Genomic DNA, 20,694 nt, shown 5'->3' with positions numbered 1-20,694 from the left:
ACTTTTTTGGCCAACCAGGAATCCAGAATCCCACAGTGGGCTTCACTGAATATGACTATTTTAGTTTTTTTTTTCAGTGACCACTTTGTGAATCTGATGGTGGAGCAAACAAACTTGTTCGCCCAACAGTTCATTGCTCAACACCCGGGCTCCTTTTTGGCTAGATCCGGTGGCTGGACTCCGGTCAGTGCAGCCGAGATGAGGACGCTTTGGGGCCTCGTGCTGCACATGGGCCTAGTCAAAAAAAACAGTGTCAGGCAGTACTGGAGTGGGGACGTCCTCTACCAGACCCCACTCTACTGTATGGCCATGACACGTTCCCATTTTGAGGCCATTCGGAAATGCCTGCATTATGCAGATAATGCAGCATGTCCCCCGAGGTGATCCTGCCTATGACCGCCTGTACAAAATCAGGCCGGTCATCGATCACTTCAGGGCCAAATTTTTGGAGGCCTATATACTTGGAAGGGAGGTCGCTGTTTATAAGTCTCTCATTGCTTTCAAGGGGGAGACTCTTTTTCCACCAGTATGTTCCCTCTAAGCGGGCGAGGTATGGCGTGAAGCTGTACAAACTTTGTGAGAGTACGTCAGGGTACACTTACAAGTTTCGTGTGTACGAGGGGCGAGATTCCCGTATTAAACCCCCAGAATGTCCCCCACTCAGGGTGTTAGCGGGAAACTTGTGTGGGACCTTATGCACCTACTGCTAGATAAGGGTTACCACCTGAGTGTGGATAACTTTTATACTAGTATCCCCTTGTTCCAGTCCCTCGCCACCAGATCCACGTCCGCTTGTGGGACCGTGCAGAAAAATCAACGTGGCCCTACCCACCCCCTCCAGGTACCTATCCCCAGGGGTGAGACCCATGGCCTTACCAGTGGAAACCTGTTGCTGGTCAGATATAAGGACAAGAGGGATGTCCTTCTACTGTCCACAATTCATGGTAACGGCATCACCCCTGTCCCTGTGCGAGGTACTGCGACAACGTTCCTCAAGCCCGATATACCAATAGGTATATGGGAGGAGTTGATCTCTCTGATCAAGTCCTCAAGCCATATAATGCCATGTGCAAAACCCGGGCATGGTACAAAAAAGTTGCAGTCTACTTGGTACAGGTTGCCTTGTACAACTCTTTTGTGCTGTCCCGGAGCGCTGGCAACACAGGGAAATTCCTGTAGTTCTATGAGGCAGTCCTCAAGGCCCTGATCTTTTCTGAGCGGGAAAGAGCAGGCCGGAGTACATCGGGAACTGGAGGCGCCCGGATCGTCCCTGGCCAACACTTTCCAGGTGCAGAGTGTGTCACAGGAGGGGTATACGGAAGGATACCACCACTCAGTGTGACCCCAATCATCCGGGCCTCTGCATTGACGGTTGCGTCAGGGAGAACCACACTTCCATGGAGTACTAAATTTATAATCCCCTTCCCCAATTTTAATTCTATTTGGCCACATACAATCGCCCAGTAAAAAAAAAATGGCTCTCATGACCTAACCCCTCAGATAAATAAACACAGTCAAAAAAAAAATAAAATAAAAACGGTGTAAAAAATTGCTTTTTATTTAATTTTTTTGAATGTGTTCATCTGAGGGGTTAGGTTATGTGTTATTTTTATAGAGCAGATTCTTACGGACGCGGCAAATACCTAATATGTCTACTTTTTAAAATTTATTTAGGTTTTACACTATAATATCCTTTTTTAAACAAAAAAATAAAAACATTTTAGTATCTCCATAGATAGTCAGTTTTTTAAATATTTTTAGCCAATTGTCTTAGGTAGGGGCTAATTTTTTGCGGGATGAGAGGAGGGTTTTATTGGCACTATTTTGGGGTGCATATGACTTTTTGATCGCTCGCTATTACACTTTTTGTGATGTAAGGTGACAAAAGTGACAAAAAAAAGGCTATTTGCTAGCTGAAACGTTGCAGCACTTTATTGGCGAATTTTGCACGTGTCATATGGACCCACTTTGAATAAATTACGTTTCTGGAGATGCTGCCGTCAATCTGCTTGTCTTCACTATCCTGAGGATAGGTCATCAGAAAAAAAATCTCGGAAAACCTCTTTAAGTGATGTATGCCATCATAAATGTGTCAATAAATTAGCCAAGTTTAAACATGGGCAGTGGCTAAAATGCCATCACTATTGATATACAGTACAGACCAAAAGTTTGGACACACCTTCTCATTCAAAGAGTTTTCTTTATTTTCATGACTATGAAAATTGTAGATTCACACTGAAGGCATCAAAACTATGAATTAACACATGTGGAATTATATACATAACAAAAAAGTGTGAAACAACTGAAAATATGTCATATTCTAGGTTCTTCAAAGTAGCCACCTTTTGCTTTGATTACTGCTTTGCACACTCTTGGCATTCTCTTGATGAGCTTCAAGAGGTAGTCCCCTGAAATGGTTTTCACTTCACAGGTATGCCCTGTCAGGTTTAATAAGTGGGATTTCTTGCCTTATAAATGGGGTTGGGACCATCAGTTGCGTTGTGGAGAAGTCAGGTGGATACACAGCTGATAGTCCTACTGAATAGACTGTTAGAATTTGCATTATGGCAAGAAAAACGAGTGGCCATCATTACTTTAAGAAATGAAGGTCAGTCAGTCCGAAAAATTGGGAAAACTTTGAAAGTGTCCCCAAGTGCAGTCACAAAAACCATCAAGCGCTACAAAGAAACTGGCTCACATGCGGACCGCCCCAGGAAAGGAAGACCAAGCGTCACCTCTGCTGCGGAGGATAAGTTCATCCGAGTCACCAGCCTCAGAAATCGCAGGTTAACAGCTGCTCAGATTAGAGACCAGGTCAATGCCACACAGAGTTCTAGCAGCAGACACATCTCTAGAACAACTGTTAAGAGGAGACTGTGTGAATAAGGCCTTCATGGTAGAATATCTGCTAGGAAACCACTGCTAAGGACAGGCAACAAGCAGAAGAGACTTGTTTGGACTAAAGAACACAAGGAATGGACATTAGACCAGTGGAAATCTGTGCTTTGGTCTGATGAGTCCAAATTTGAGATCTTTGGTTCCAACCACCGTGTCTTTGTGCGACGCAGAAAAGGTGAACGGATGGACTCTACATGCCTGGTTCCCACCGTGAAGCATGGAGGAGGAGGTGTGATGGTGTGGGGGTGCTTTGCTGGTGACACTGTTGGGGATTTATTCAAAATTGAAGGCATACTGAACCAGCATGGCTACCACAGCATCTTGCAGCGGCATGCTATTCCATCCGGTTTGCGTTTAGTTGGACCATTATTTATTTTTCAACAGGACAATGACCCCAAACACACCTCCAGGTTGTGTAAGGGCTATTTGACCATGAAGGAGAGTGATGGGGTGCTGCGCCAGATGACCGGGCCTCCACAGTCACCGGACCCAATCGAGATGGTTTGGGGTGAGCTGGACCGCAGAGTGAAGGCAAAAGGGCCAACAAGTGCTAAGCATCTCTGGGAACTCCTTCAAGACTGTTGGAAGACCATTTCAGGTGACTACCTTTTGAAGCTCATCAAGAGAATGCCAAGAGTGTGCAAAGCAGTAATCAAAGCAAAAGATGGCTACTTTGAAGAACCTAGAATATGACATATTTTCAGTTGTTTCACACTTTTTTGTTATGTATATAATTCCACATGTGTTAATTCATAGTTTTGATGCCTTCAGTGTGAATCTACAATTTTCATAGTCAAGAAAACTCTTTGAATGAGAAGGTGTGTCCAAACTTTTGGTCTGTACTGTATGTGGGCCTATGTGTTTAATTTTGTGTTACTGGCGTAGTGGACCTTAATGTAAATATAGTTGTACAGGAATGCAAATACATTATTCCAATTTCCAGGTTAGCAGATTGAGACTTGCTCTGAGAGGGAGTGTGACATCTCAGTGCTACAAGCAAAAGGCTTGTCCAGGCACAGATACTAGTAAAACTACATGGTTTGTTTTCAAACTCGGGGACTTGTGTCAGTAGGAAATAAATCATTTACCATCTACAGTTATAAGAAAAAGTAGGTGAACCCTATAAAATTACCTGGATTTCCACATTGATTACTATTAAATGTAGTTTGTTCCCTAAGTCACAATTATAGTGCAGGGAGTAAAAGTAATCACCTCTCCAAGAGCTAATTGTGAAAAGATGTTTGAATCTGTTATAGTCGGCCTTATCACAGGTGAGGACGACTCAGAGTACAGACAGGGGACACAGGATTTTGTGGACTGGTGTCAGCGGAACCAGCTCCAGATCAACGCGGGCAAAACCAAGGAGCTGGTGGTGGATTTCTGCAGGCACAGGCCCTCTGCTTTGGTTCTGGTGAACATACAGGGAACGGACATTGAGGTGGTGGACTCCTATAAGTACCTGGGTGTTCACCTGAACAACAAACTGGACTAGAGCCATAACACTGATGTTCTTTTCAAAAAGGGTCAGAGCAGACGCTATCTCTTGAGGAGACTGAGGTCCTTTGGAGTGCAGGGGACGCTCCAGAAGACCTTCTTTGACTGAGTGGTGGCATCAGCCATATTCTATGGTGTGATTTGTTGGGAGAGCAGCTTATCTGTGGCTGAGAGACAAAGATTAGATAAGCTCATTAAGAAGGCCAGCTCTGTCCTAGGTTATCCCCTTGATCCAGTGCAAGAGGTGGGTGACAGAAGAACTCTAGCAAAATAACATCACTGTTAGACAATGTCTCCCACCCCATGCACGAAGCTGTTGTGGAGCTGGAGAGCTCCTTCAGTGACAGACTGCTGCATCCTAGGTCCTTCCTCCCAGCAGCGGTTAGGATTTATAACCACCACTGTTCCCAGAAACCCAGTAGTGAATTTTTTAAGTAAATTCTGTGTTATGTTTTTCTTGTATTTTACTCTTTAATTTCTAATTACTCTTATTTTGCTCCTGTTGTGAATGTGATTACTTCTGTTATGCCAAAATTTCCCCACTGAGGGACAATAAAGGGATTTTCTTCTTCTTCTTCTGAATCAAGGAGATGCAGTTGGACGTATGACAGTATGAAGTTTTACAAGTGCTCTGCCCATTAAATATAGGCACACAGAGCCTGGTTACGGAAATATCTATTCTTCTGTAGAAAGATTGCTTATTGTGAACCATGCCTTGATGCAAACAATAGTCAGAAGAACTAAGGTTAGTTTCATACTAGCACTAGGGAGCAGAGTGCTTCGGCAGGGATCAGGCTGCCTGATCTCTCTGCATTCCGGCATTGCCGGAAGCTTTAATGTTCCCGTCTGACCCCATTAACTATAAAGGGGGACTGGCAAAGATCCGGCTGTAAGCTAGCAAATATGCTCAGAATTGGCCGGAAGAAAAACACTGCGTGTGAACTAGCCTTAGAAGGCTTGTTATAGAAATGCATGAAGCTGGAAGAGGCTACAAAAGCCTCACTAAATACATGGGTATACATCAGTCATTTGGTAGACAAATGATCCACAAATGCAAGATTGTTGCTACTTTCCCTAGGAGTCCACATCCTGCTAAGATCATTCCAAAGCACTAAGGGAAAGATATGAAAGGTACAGCTGCTCATGTGCTGTTAGTTTACTTACAGCACATTGTGTTCAGGGGCATAGCTATAGGGAAAGCGGCTGCTTTGGGGCCACCTAGGAGGAGGACTAAAAGATTTTATTGTCAGTTTGTTCCAAAGTGAGTTGGAGACAATAAAATTCACTAGTCCTACTCATGTTGACACCTTTCTAAACATATTCTTCACGTGTTACATGGAGTGGTTTAGGAGTTAGTTATAGTATTCTGGTAGTGCTCCTGGTGGGCTAGTGTGGTTTAGCCCTCCCTGAACAATAAATTACTATGCAGTGAGTGCCCCTAGTGGTGGCAAAAGGAATTTTATGATATACATTAACAATGTTTTCCCTGAATGGCTCAGAAACTGCTTTCCGAGTACTAAGAACCAGGAGGAGTAACTATAGTTGTAACTAGACTATAAGGGGTGCAAGGGTTGCAAATTCCTCCCGGGTGAAGTCTGAGAGGCCCCAAATGCCCCATATGATGACACCAGTGCTATAAAATATTTTGGAGACCCTTTTCAGATTTTGTCTAAGGGCCAGGAGCAATAACCAATCCTCAGCATATCTGTGCAGATCTCAGCCTGGGGCTCCAAATCCTTCTGGCATTAACGTAGGAACTTACTTCATATCACATCCTTATGCAACCAAGCCCAGTGCTAAATAGGTATTTCTCACCTGATTACAATGGTGCTCACATTTTGTTGGATTCATATTAATATAATAATAATAAAAAAAAATATTTATATAGCGCCACCATATTCCGCAGCGCTTTACAAATTCATAGGGTTCATGTACAAAACAAAAGTAACTGGCTAATATGCAACTGAAACACTAAGAGTCAGGGCCCTGCTCGCACGACCTTACAATCTATGAGGAATTGGGGGTGACACATAAGGTAGTTGATTGTGATAAGTAGGATTTGAGCCATTATTGAACTGACCAGAGTGGTGCCGGACGATCTGCTTCGGGTTTGGGACCACTAGAGAATCAAGTTCAGGCCAGAGGAATTGGTGGGGGAAGGTTTAGTCGGGGAATAGTCAGTAGGTGCAGCTCGAGAAAAATAATCTTTAAAACGGGAGTGAGAGGTACGAATTATGGAGGTTATTAATATTAGGTCGCTAACAGAAAGGAGAGCATGAGTAGGGTGATAGATGGAAATTAGGGAGATGTATGGAGATGCAGCACTGTGGAGAGCTTTGTGGGTGAGAAGTTTGAACTGTATTCTGTGGTGGATGGGCAACCAGTGGAGTGACTGGCACAGACTAGTAGCATCAGTGTAGCGGTTGGATCGATAGATGAGTCTGGCTGCAGCATTTAGGACAGACTGAAGGGGGGAGAGTTTAGTGAGAGGGAGACCGATTAGAAATGCGTTGCAGTAGTCAAGACGAGAATGAATCAAGGCAACAAGAGTTTTTTCCGTTTCCACCATAAGAAAAGGCCGGATTCTGGCGATATTCTTGAGGTGCAGACGACAAGAGTGTGTAAGTGATTGAATATGGGGAACAAATAAAAGATCAGAGTCAAATGTGGCCCCAAGACAGTGGGCATGTTGCGCAGGAGTTATGATAGTGCTGCAGACCGAAATTTAAATATCAAGTTTAGGTGAGTTAGTAGATGGGGAAAGACAAGAAGTTCAATTTTTTAAAGGTTCCGTTTTAGATACAGAGAGGACATGATGTTAGAGACAGCTGCCAGACAATTACTGGTGTTTTGGAGTAAAGCAGGGGTGATGTCAGGGGATGAAGTGTATAGTTGGGAGTCGTCAGCATAGAGATGGTATTGAAAGCCAAATCTACTGATAGTATGTCCGATGGGGCCTGTATAGCGGGAGAAGAGTAGAGGACCTAGTACTGAGCCCTGAGGAACATCAAGAGGAAGAGGAGAAGAAGAAGAGCCAGCAAATGATACACTAAAGGAGCAACCAGAGAGATATGAAGAGAACCAAGAGAGAGCAGTGTCCTTAAGGCCAATTGAGTGGAGCATAGTGAGGAGAAGTTTATGGTCTATGGTATCAAACGCTGCAGAGAGATACAGCAGAATCAATAGCGAATAGTCACCATTTCTTTTTGCTGTTAGGATATCGTTAGACACTTTAGTAAGGGCAGTTTATGTAGAGTGAAGAGGGCGAAAGGCAGATTGTACGGGGTCAAGAAGAGAGTTTGCAAAGAGATAGCTTATTAAGCGAGAGTAGACAAGATGTTCAAGGAGTTTAGGAGATGAAGGGGAGGTTAGAAACAGGTCTGTAGTTAGCAGCACAGGTCAGATCAAGAGATGGTTTATTTCGTAGTGGGGTGATAATAGAGTGTTTGAAAGAGGAGGGAAAGATACCAAAAGAGAGAGGTTAAAAATTGTGGTTAGGTGAGTGATGACAGCCGGGGAGAGGGACTGGAAGAGGTGTGATGGAATAGGATCACTGCTACAAGTTGTGGGTCGAGAAGAGAGAAGCCTGGAGACTTCTTCCTCTGTTATAGGGTCAAAAGAGGAGAGAGAGCATGTGGAGGAATTGAAGGGAGGAGGATTGAAATTATTTGGGGACTGGGAAATTATTTCCTGCAGGATACGTCCAATCTTGTCTCTGAAGTAAGTAGCCATGCCATCAGCACAGAGGTCAGTGACAGGTTCTGGAACTTTAGGGCTTAGAAGGGAATGAAGAGTTGTTTTGGGTTATTTGAGAGAGAGAGGAGATGAGAAAGGTGAGGAACTTTTGTTTGGCTATGTTGACAGCTGAATTAAATGTTTTGAGCATAAATTTATAATTGAGGAAGTCTGCTGATATTCGCGATTTTCTCCATAAGCGTTCTGCACATCTGGAGCAGTGCTGTAGAAAACGTGTTTCAGGTGTGTGCCAGGGTTGCCGTGTTCTGTGTCGAGAGGGAAGGATTGATATTGGAGCAACTTCATCTAGGGTGGTTTTGAGGGTCTGGTTGTAATGACTGGCAGCCAAGTCTGGACAGGGGAGGGAAGTGATTGGGGTAAGAACTAATTATAGGGTGTTAATAAGTTGTTGGTCGTTAATGGTATGTAGGTTTCTGTAAGTGTGAAAAGTAGGATTACCATGATAAAAGTGAGAGGTCTTTATGGTAAATGAAAGAAGATTGTGGTCATAAAGTGGGAAGGATAAGTTACTAAAGTTTGAGACTGAGCAATGACGGTAGAAGACTAGATCAAGTATATTGCCCTGTTCATGCGTGGCAGAGGAAGTAAGTTGTGATAGGCCAAGAGAGGAGGTTAAAGAAAGAAAGTGAGCAGCTGATGGGGAGATAGGATCATCAATGGGGATATTAAAATCACCCATAATAAGAGTTGGTGATTCAGAAGATAGGAAGTGAGGAAGCCAAGCTGCAAAGTGATCCAGAAATTTGTGGGGGGAGCCTGGGGGACGATAGACAACTGCAACTCTCAGGGGGAATGGATGGAAGAGTCTAATGTTGTGAACCTCAAAAGAGGGGAATGTGAGAGAGGGTACAGGGGGAATGACCTGAAATGTGCACTGTGGAGAAAGTAGTATGCCTACTCCTCCTGTCATCAGGACTGGGGGTATGGGAGAAGTGAAGTCCACCATAGGATGGGGCAACAGGCGAAGCAGTGTCAGAGGGTTGAAGCCAGGTTTCTGTAAGGTCTAGCAAGTTCAGAGAGCGTGAGAGGAAGAAATTATGGATTGTGGGTAGTTTATTACGGATTGACCGTGTGTTCCAGAGTGCGCAGTTAAAAGAGACTGGAGAGGATGTGCAGTTAACATTAATCAGATTTTTGGAGTTTCTGTGTGTGGCAGAGGAGAAGTTAGCAACAGACGGAGGGCCAGGGTTTGGTGAAATATCCCCTGCAGCTAGTAGCAGGAGAACAGGAAGAGACAGCAAGTGGGTGAAAGATTTATATTGGTGTTTTTTATGCTGCACCGTGGAGGAAGATGGGTCAGTGTAATGTATGATCATATAAAGTGTATGGGAACTGAACAAGGGTGAGGGAAGGAATGACTGATGTGGAGAGAAGGGACAGAGGGTGGAAGGTGTGGTTGAATTTGAAAGTAGACAGCCATAGTGATGAGAAGAGCAGCCAGAGCCTGAGTGAGACAATATTGTAGCATACCTGTGCTGGAGTAGTACACATAGCATCTCCGTCTCCTGCCCTGTCTAACTGCCATGATTAACTGCCAAGCGTATAGGAAAAATGGCGCTTTGGCAGAGATGGTGCTTTTGGCTCGTGCTTCCCCTTAGACTGGGTCTATATTTATAGGACGTGTTATCAGAGAACTAGGGGTAATTTAGCTCATTAATCAATTAATCACTGAAGTAAGGCACATGAGAAGAGATGCTATATATAGGCAAACAAACAAAGCTATGGATCTGGATGGGCTGTAAAATCACTACAGATCACAAGCATTACAGCAGTCACATAAATCACAGGTCAATTGGAAGAACATCTCTAGGACTAATGACAAGGATATCACACATGCAGAAAATAGTATACATTGATGAATATGCAAAGTTCTATACCAGAGGAGATGAAAGCTGCATAATTAAGGCTTGTGGAAAGCTGGGTGTAGCAATATTGTCCAAATGCAAAGCAGATATTACGCACAACATCTACAAGGATTTTGTATGTTTACTGCATGTTCACATGGATTTCCTCCCATGCCATTCTAAAGACATAGCAGTAGCTTAATTGTCTGTCTTTAAAATGGTCCCTAGTATGCTTGATTGTGAGCTTCAGGGACTTATGTGGATGGTGACAATCTCTGTACAGTCCTATGGAATATGTTGGTGCTCTATAAGCACTGGCAAATAAACAAATATATCTCCATTTACAGAAACGTTTTATTTTGCCATTATATTATCTATATATGATGTATTGTTTAAGGGGAGATATTACATAATGCAGAACTTTCAGTGAATTGGTCAGATTTGTCATGGTTCCTAGGACTGGGAGAGGCCTATATTGTCTCGATATGGTTTTTGAACACAGCGTAATTACCTTTTAATGAACGTATTTTATGGCTCTGCATTCATCCGCTTGGTTGTACTCTAACACCGGCTGCTAATGAGCCATAAAATTGTTGCTAATATTTGACAGTAAACTGGAAATATCAACTGTGCATGGTAACTGTAGACTAATTTAGCGTCTCTGAAAGCTAATGATTAACTGAAAGTGTCTGCTTCATGCAGAACATATTATTCATCCTAAGGCGTTTATATTGTTCTTTTTCAAAGGGGATTTCAATACTTGATCATAAAGTTTAATTAAATTTTCCAGTTAAATACTAAATATATATTTAAAACGTACATATTGTAACTATTGTAAGTGCAAATTAACTTGATTTATAAACTTGTTAGTATTAGTACGTGATACGGATACTTAATATGTAATTAAGGCTTGTGTAAACCACTGGACTGCATGTTAGCAACTACTTGCGCGATTAGCAGCCTACCTATATTATAGGCAGTGGCGTATCTATCACGAGGCAAACAAGGCATTTGCCTAGGGCGGCACTTGCCAATGGGGCGGCAAAATGACTTGTTTGCCCCTTGTCCCATCTGTCTTATATGCCGGTATACTCAGAAGATCCAATGGTATATTCTAACCCCCAGGCGTTCCCATGGTGACAGGGACGCTTGCCTGGGGGTTAGAATATACAGGGCCCCGCCGCTCACAGGAGTACATTTATAAACTAATCAGAAACTTTAGCAGGCAGTGCGGGGGGCGGGCGGCGCTCACTGACGTCACGCGCCTGCTCCTCCCACTAGGCGACGTAGGCGCGTGACGTCAGTGAGTGAGCGCCGCCCGCCCGCACTGCCTGCTGTTACCGGAGCTAAGACAGAGTAAGGTATCCAAGTAAAGAGATAAGCAATGATTAAAGTTAAAGTTTCTGATTAGTTTATAAATGTACTCCTGTGAGCGGCGTGGCCCTGTATATTCTAACCCCCAGGCAAGCGTCCCTGTCACCATGGGAACGCCTGGGGGTTAGAATATACCATCGGATCTTCTGAGTATACCGGCATATAAGACGGATGTTACAAGGGGCAAACAAGTCATTTTGATTAAAGTTAAAGTTACTGATTAGTTTATAAATGTACTCCTGTGAGCGTCGGGGAGGGGGGGGGGGGTGATCTGTGGATGGCACTGTTTAGGGGAGGGGAATCTGTGGATGGCACTGTTTAGGGTGGAGATCTGTGGATGGCACTGTTTAGGGGAGGGGGATCTGTGGATGGCACTGTTTAGGGGAGGGTGATCTGTGGATGGCACTGTTTAGGGGAGGGGGATCTGTGGATGTCACTGTTTAAAGGAGGGGGATCTGTGGATGGCACTGTTTAGGGGAGGGGGATCTGTGGATGGCACTGTTTAGGGGAGGGGGATCTGTGGATGGCACTGTTTAGGGGATCTGTGGATGGCACTGTTTAGGGGATTTGTGGATGTGAAAAATTTCACTCATTGCTGATTTTTTTGATTTTTTTTGTACACTTTACTTTCGCTAGAATTCCATGCAGTGCAATGTTTCCTCAAGATAAATCATCAATATCCAATTGGTGGGCGTTCAGCTCCCAGCACCCCTACCGATCAGATGTTCACTGCAGCCCGCAGTGATCAGAGCCAGAAGCACAATTCCATTTACTTAAATGGGAGCTGCTTTGAATGGAGTATGCTTCCAGCTCTGTTCAAAGTGGTAGTTCCAGCGGCTGCAGTGAACAGCTGATTTGTGGGGGCGCCAGGTGTAGGACCCCTAATGATTAGATATTGACAACCTATCCTGAGGATAGGTTATCAATATTGGGAGTGCAGATAACCCGGTTAAATGCTTATCCAGCTCCCGACCACCCATACAGGATGTGCAAGCCTCTTGTGATTTGTTCTGGACCAACATAAAGCTTATGTAGGTTAAATGATATAAAGTAACTTCCTTTTATTGATTTGCCAGTGTTTTGAAATACGCAGTACACTGGATTTTCATCAGTTTGCAAATGTATCTGTAGTTCTGGCAACTTGTACAGAATATTTATGGCCTTGCACACAATCTACATAAACTTGAAGAGGTTGTCTGCCTTTTACCTACTGATGATCTATCCTTTGGATAAATCATCCCCGATCATCTGTTTCAAAAGTAGCACTGTGGCCTTCCCACAGGCTAGTGACATCACGACTATAGGTCACGTGGCCTGGACGCAGCTCAGTCCTATTCACTTCAATGGGGTTGAGCTGCACCCAGGCCACGTGACCTATAGTCGTGATGACACTGGCCCGTGGGAAGCCGCAAAAAGGACGCATCGCTAATGTGAGTGCTGCTGCCTTCTCAAACAGATGATCGGTGATGGTCCCAGGTATCGTACCCCCACCAATCACATGCTGTTGACCTATTCAGACCTATGTGTCTCTATGCTAGCAGACTATTGTGTCTGATCCTGCAGTCAGTTGTATTCTCTTCTATGTGCCCCTCTTTTACTGTGTGTTGTAAATTAGTTTTCCAAGACTTAAATACTGATGATCCATCCCCTGGATAGGTCATTAGTATCAGATCAGTGGAGGTCCGACAACCAGGTCCCAGACGATCTGCTGTTTGAGAAGGCAGCAGCGCTTGCAGTAGCTCCATTGCCTTATCACAGCTTTCCGTAGGCCAGTGAAGACACGTTCATCGGTCACGTGGTCGAGGCGCAGCTCAGCCCCGTTGAAGTGAATGGGGCTGAGGTGCGATACCAAGCACAGCCGCTATACAATGTACAGCGTTGTGCTTGGTGAGCTGAGTGAAGGCTGCTGTGCTCACAGAAGTGCTGGTGCCTTCTCAAACAGCTGATCGGCAATCAGATACTGATGACCGATCAGCTTTTTGAGAATGAGATGCAGGGGTCAGATACAAGAGAGTCGAACATGACTGTAAGCTATTACATGCTATATACACAAAACAGTAATATGTTTCTCATTAAAAGGGGTTATCTGGTCAGTAAAAATAAATTCTCTATGTCTTTAAAATGACATGATATAACACTTACTGACAGATGATCACCATGATTCCCCCATTCTGGCACTGAAGAACTCACCCAACGCGAAGTGGAGCCAGAGCCCCCTATGGCATGACAACATAACCCCCATATCATGTTACCATAAGCATGGTGGGCTGCAGCTCAGCCCCATTTGTGTTGGGGACGTCATCAGGTACCTCCGCTAAAGGGGCTGCAATCACATGAACGATTTAATCCTCAGACACTAAGAGGCATTTGTAGGTAATGGCAGCTTTGCAGGGAAGATGGAAGGAAGATGCTCCAGGATGATCCAGGAAGTTTGGCATTGCAACAAGTGGGAGAAGGGGATAATGTAGGAGACATATTAGTATGCAAAATAGCTGGAAATGGTATGGTACAATTAATATTGATGAAAGGAATGGTGTTGAAATGTTTTATTAATTTTTTTCGTTGGCTTTACAATCTGGTAGACTTACATCTGATAGACTTACATGAGTTTCCCTGTTGTATGTTGCACTAGGTTAAAAAGCAAATCCTGGATGAAGAAATCATTTGCTCTCCAGAGGCATCAGTTCTTCTAGCATCATATGCTGTCCAAGCGAAGGTAGGAACATTTACTAATAAGATTAAAGTCTATACCAGGCATGCTCAACTTGCGTCCCTCCAGCTGTTGCAAAACTACAACTCCCATCATTCCCAGACAGCCTACAGTTATCACCCTACAGAAGCACATGGTGGGAGTTGTAGTTTTACAACAGCTGGAGGCCCGCAGGTTGAGCATCCCTGGTCAATACCATCTAAAGTCTATACTATAAGAGCACTGGTTAGTGCCCATATTAAGTGCTGGAAAGTGTTTGCATTTTATACACATGAGGTTGGTCAATTCTTTTTTTCCAGTTATTTTATTTTGAATGAAATAGTATTCAACATCACTGTACACAGATTGGAATCACTTACCGTAGGGTTTTCCAGAGGATAGGTCATCAGTATTAATATCTTGGAAAACCCCTTTAATTTCCTTGGCACTTTATGCATATACATGTTTACTATACTTCATATACAGTACAGTACATTGTATAGTAGGATATAATACACATTAATTACATAATGCTGTTCTGCCTTCCTTCATGAATATCATTTACATATAGTGCTTTTTGAACAGAAAAACTAGGAATATTTAACCTATGTGTCTTTTGTAGTATGGCAATTACAATCCTAACATTCACCAGCCTGGATTTCTGTCTCAAGAAGAATTATTACCAAAGAGAGTGAGTATTAATCACATTTTGTGGATAATAAAATGTACTATAGCAATGCAGACAGCGGCCTATTACTTTTACTTGAGTGACAACCAATGGATTGTAGTGTGATATGTCAGATTACCTGCACGAAGAAGACTCCACATGGTGAATCTAGACAACATACACCACATAAAAAAGAGTAGCAGTCTATGGCGGAATATCCCTAGTGGTCTAGAGTATATTACAGGTCAGTAACTTATATCTCTAGTGGTTCTACCTGTGGTGCTTTTTTGGGGCGACCCACTATAGCCACTAATTGGCTGCAGTGTTCACAGGCCACTGTGTTGGGATGGCATTATTACTGGGCATTCTCATAGGAGGAATGGCGGTGAGGTATGTCTTTTTTTTATTTACACCAGGTACAGCCATTTTTAAGATATTTTCCCCTCAACGACCCCTTTAACACCTTATATTCCTGACAGTTTAGGATGAATTGGTTAAAGGGGTATACCCATCTAGTAATGTTCTAGCATATAATTAGGATATACTATAGCATTAGTAATAGCTTCACCTTTTTGATCACAATGATCACCCGGGTCTCTGCAAATTAATAAATGCACATTTCTCAGTAGTTGATACCTTTTAATGCCTAACTGAAAAGATGATGACAAAATTGCAAGCTTTTGAGACTACTTGGGCCTCTTCTTCAGGCGTCTCTTAAGACAGTATCTGAAGATTCACATATTTATACACCAAAGTACATAGGCATGATGAGGTAGATGAGACAAGTGATGTAAAGCAGATGAATGAGTGGAGGAGTAATCAAACATTTGTAGCAGTAAATTGTTGGAGCACTTATACATGAGGATTATAGATAAGCAGTGTGAAAGTTGTATTGTTCTCTAATAGAGAATAAGTCCATGAATGCAATGAATCCAAGAGGTCTAAGGGGCACAATCATTAAGAGATGTAGAAGGACATAAATCCATAAGACACATTCATTCCTGATCTGTGTGTCTAAGGTTGTCATAAACTTGTATTCCCAGATTCTCCTGTCCCTCTGAGATTTGAAATTGCCTTTTAGTATCAATACTGTCATGTCTGTCATGTTGTGGTCATGGCTGCAAAAGGGTTTAGGTCCAGGCAAATCTTTCCTTTCTTCTTTTACTGTGTGGCGATGAGCGATCATTCTTGTTCTAAGTTTTTGACCAGTTTTATAGACACAGAGACCGCCAGTAGGACATTTGGTACATACAATCAAATAGACCACATTTGACGTGGAGTAGGTTGACGTACCTGGCAACGTACTGGTGTCCTGACGTGTATTGGGGACCTGTACCTTGTCACTGGTCATTATGTATGGACAGGTCTTACATTTGGTATGTGGGAATGTTCCTGTTGTTGAAGAGGACAGTGAGTTTCTTAAAATGATGTTTTTGAGATTAGTGGGCTGTCTGTAGCACATGAGTGGGAGGTCTGGAAACATGGATTTTAAACAGTCATCTTTTTGTATCATTGGATGTAGCTTCAGAACAACCCTCCTTAGAATTTCCAGATTTGGGTTGTAGGTGACTACCCGATGATTTTCATATATATTTTTTTGTATTGTAGGAGCTCACTTCTTGGTAATCTGGTGGCTCTGGGAATTTGGTTTTCCACTGTAGTTGGATGGTATCCCTGACTCAAAAATTTATTTTTGAGGTTTTTTAAAGTGTTTTTCCTTGCGGTTGTATGTGATAGCTTGACTGTAGATGATGGACATTTTTATGTGTTTGAGGTGGAAACTATCCCATCTGAGGTATGTTGTGCAGCTAGTTGGTTTGTGGTAAAGAACACGGTACAAATATATATTTTTTACTTTAACTGAATGTACATCGACAGATACAGGACCATTTTAGTAAAACCCTGTGAAGGAGCATAGGTGCCATAACTCAGTATTGGGGCATAGTCTACAGCTGTGTACAGTAGATTGCCATCACACATTAGTCCCTGCATCCAATGGGTCTAACAATGTAATATTTCTTATCTCAGTCACACAGGTGCAGGGGTCAACTATATAGGAAGCCAATTAACCTACCAGTATGATATCTTAAGTGTCTTTTACATAGGCTAATGACTGGGGCAAATATTGCGAAGTACCGTGCCTAGGAACTCTCAGCCCAAATCATTACCCTTTGTAAAGGTGCTGCCGATCACCCGATGAATGAGCAAACATTAATAGGCTGATGGCATCCCTGATGCGGTCACCTAAAGCACAATTTCTTGGCAGCTGATTGTCCACCCTAAACATTGATTTGCTGCCCAGAAACAATGATTCTCTTTGGGGAATGAGCAATTGCAGTAGTGATCCCTTTTTCCCATACTGCGGAGGTGATTGATACATGTAGATGCAGCTCTCACTTCTTCTGATGAGCAGGCAGTTATCAGGAATGAACAGATTATTCCCAATAATTGACTGCTGCATCGGCCTGAGTGGCCTTAACATGGGGAAAGAATACAAACTTCATATGAGTAAATTATTGGGATCTTTGTTTTCAATGACATTATATTGTGCATCAGGCATCTAAGATACTATAAGTATATACTATAATATTTGCTAACATATATAATATATATATTGTATTACGTTAGTAATATATCCTGTGCACAGATTATACTAATATGAATGGAATTATTTCTGTAGGTTCTCCAACAATATCAGATGACATCAGAAATGTGGCAGGATAAAATAACTGCATGGTATGCAGAACACAGAGGAATTGCTAGGTATGCCAAGGAAACTTTTGGAAGTGGTTATTCTAAAGCCATTGGAAATTATTCACTTGTAAAAAATGCTCCAGCATCTCTAAGACTGTTCACACTTCCATCTTTTTCTGTGACGTGATAAAATCTTATGGACCCATTGTAAGTCTATGAGATTTGTCCTAACGAGTAACGACCCATCATATCTGTAATAATTTTTTGTCATAATGGAACCTGTGTTTTGGAATAACGGATGCCTGTGTGAACAAGTCTGTTATCATATACAGTATCTTCTTTCAGTTTAAAATGTCAAAGCAACAGCACAAATACAAGAACTGGAGCTACACCATTGTATTGCTAAACTGGTAAAATGCTGTCCTCCAGTCTCAAGTGTCTGAACGTAACCATTTATAATACATATTCTGATTGGTCTACCAATAATCTAGTATTTATGGTCACTATCAGCAAATTCCCATTTTCCTTGCCCAGTTCTTACTCCCAAGATAAGCAGTACCAGATCTTTCAGCCAACAATTATTTAATACTCATGGCTAACATACACTAAAAAGTGTGACACGACACGTGTCCAGTGGATCTACTATAAGGCCCCTTTCACACGGGCGAGTTTTCCGTGCGGGTGCGATGCGTGCGGTGAAGGTATTGCACCCGCACTGAATCCTGACCAATTCATTTATATGGGGCTGTGCACATGAGCGGTGATTTTCACGCATCACTTGTGCGTTGAGAGAAAATCGCAGCATGCTCTATATTGTCCGATTTTCACGCGATGCAGGCCCCATAGAAGTGAATGGGAAGCGTGAAAATCGCATAGCATCCGCAAGCAAGAACGGATGTGGTGCGATTTTCACGCACGGTTGCTAGGAGACGATCGGGATGGAAACCCGATCATTATTATTTTCCCTTATAACATGGTTATAAGGGAAAATAATAGCATTCTGAATACAGAATGCATAGTAAAACAGAGCTAGAGGGGTTAAAAAAAATAAAAAATTTTTTAACTCACCTTAGTCCACTTGATCGCGAAGCCGGCATCTCCTTGTGTCTCCTCTGCTAAACAGGACCTGGGGTGAGCTGCTGCATTAAATAGAGGTTAAGGACCTTTGATGACGTCACTCCGGTCATCACATGGTCTTTTACCATGGTGACTCACCATGGTAAAAGATCATGTGACGTACCATGTGATGACTGGAGTGACATCATCAAAGGTCCTTAACCTCTATTTAATGCAGCAGCTCACCCAGGTCCTGTTCAGCAGAGGAGACACAAGGAGATGCTGGGCTTCGCGATCAAGTGGACTAAGGTGAGTTAAATTTTTATTTTATTTTTTTAACCCCTGTAGCGCTGTTTTACTATGCATTCTGTATTCAGAATGCTATTATTTTCCCTTATAACCATGTTATAAGGGAAAATAATACAATCTTCAGAACATCAATCCCAAGCCCGAACTTCTGTGAAGAAGTTCGGGTTTGGGTACCAAACATGCGCGATTTTTCTCACGCGAGTGCAACGCATGACAATGTTTTGCACTCGCGCGGAAAAAATCGCACATTTTCCCGCAACGCACCCGCCTCTTATCCGGGCAAAAAAACTGACGCCCGTGTAAAAGAGGCCTAACAGAAGCAGTCACAAGAAGAGTTGGCCTGGTTATTATCACTATTTGTAGCTGTTATTATGCAATGTTCTATGCTAATCTTGAGTATATTTTGAGGTCAATATCAATATTTAACAGTGCATCACATTGATCATGCTACTTGTTTGTGTTGTTAAAAATAATGTATTTATGAAATAGTTGATTGTTGTTATATGGTCCAAGGAATATCCTAAAGTATGATTTCTTTTTTATGCTGTTTATAATCTTTTAGAGATGAAGCAGAGATGAATTACTTAAAAATTGCACAAGACCTGGACATGTATGGCATGAACTACTTTCCTATTTCAGTGAGTGTCCCATTATTTTATTAATATTTTTTACAGTACTGGCTATACAAATAAGTGAAAGCAGTTGTCTCATTCTGACAATCCCTTTCCATATTCGCTTTTAAGGTATCTGGATGTCATAGAGGTGGGTCCTCCACTTGGGACCCCCTGTAAAAGCCAGAATATGGCACTGCTAACAAGCAGTGACTTCCTGCTCTGGTCGATGACTAAATCTAAATTTAACCAGCTGCATTCAATACTATATTGCGCAGGTGACAAAAACTTCCTGCAGCAAAATAAGCTGTTTCTTGGCGGCACTCGTATCAAAAGCATATTCTATGATTAGACTCCTTCTTCAAACCAGAAAATAATCCACTCGGAGGAAAATAAAAATCCGAAAGAAATTATGATGGAACAGGAGTTTCACTTGGTAAATGCAGTTAGACCAGGCTTTCTCAACTCCGGTCCTCGGGACCCACCTACCAGTCATGTTTTCGGGATTTCCTTAGTATTGAGCAGGTGATATAATTAGTGTCCATGCATTACCACAGGTATATATTTTGTGGGATATTCTCAAATCCCGACCGGTAGGCGGGTCCTGAGAACTGGAGTTGAGAAACCCAGAGTTAGACAAATTCATCTTCTCATTGTTTCTTTTGTTAACAGTTTTAAAAAAAAATCATGGTTATCATGATCATTCTATATGTCATGAAATACTGATATTTACGTTGTTTATTTTTTTTTATTTCCAGCAAACTAAGAATGATTCTGATATGCTGCTTGGAGTAGATGCCAAAGGAATCCATATTTACAGTAGAAATAACAAAATATCCCCATTAAAGTCTTTCAAATGGGGTGACATTCGAAATATTTCTTATAATTCCAAGAAAGTGAGTAAACATATGTTGCAATTAATATAAAGATAATGTACATCTAACTATCTAGCATTTATTAAGGGATTGTTAGGTAATTTGATCTGTACAGTTAGTGAAATAATTGGCTATTCTAATCCCAAAACATCTATATGAAACAAAGTTAGACTGTTAGATGGATACAGACTGTTCTAGTGTATAGAAAAGTTGAAATGTGGATGAATGCTACTGATGGTACAATATTACTACTTTATATTTCAGCTGAAGTTTACACCAGTTGATAAAAAAGCTGAAACTATCAAATTCTATTCTAAAGAGCAAAATGTGAATAAACTGGTAAGTCAATATAAAATGTAAGACAGAAAGCTAGCATGTTAGAGTTTGCACAAATCCTACTAGAATGATATAATACCTATATTCTGGA

General features: G+C 42.2%; 1 protein-coding gene across 1 annotated transcript in view; it reads left to right on the top strand.

Moving 5' to 3' along the window:
- Positions 1–20,694, top strand: part of LOC122932689 (merlin-like) — a 69,521-nt gene that overhangs the window by 39,095 nt on the left and 9,732 nt on the right. Inside the window, exons 5-10 of the mRNA XM_044287251.1 lie at positions 13,999–14,082; positions 14,678–14,746; positions 17,403–17,485; positions 19,344–19,419; positions 20,151–20,288; positions 20,532–20,606. Coding sequence (XP_044143186.1) covers positions 13,999–14,082; positions 14,678–14,746; positions 17,403–17,485; positions 19,344–19,419; positions 20,151–20,288; positions 20,532–20,606 — 525 coding nt within the window. The remainder of the gene's footprint in view (positions 1–13,998; positions 14,083–14,677; positions 14,747–17,402; positions 17,486–19,343; positions 19,420–20,150; positions 20,289–20,531; positions 20,607–20,694) is intronic.

This window comes from Bufo gargarizans, chromosome 3 (assembly GCF_014858855.1).
Source record: "Bufo gargarizans isolate SCDJY-AF-19 chromosome 3, ASM1485885v1, whole genome shotgun sequence".
NCBI lineage: Eukaryota > Metazoa > Chordata > Amphibia > Anura > Bufonidae > Bufo > Bufo gargarizans.
Note: the sequence above shows the minus strand (reverse complement) of the source record. Positions and strands in the feature narration are given on the sequence as shown.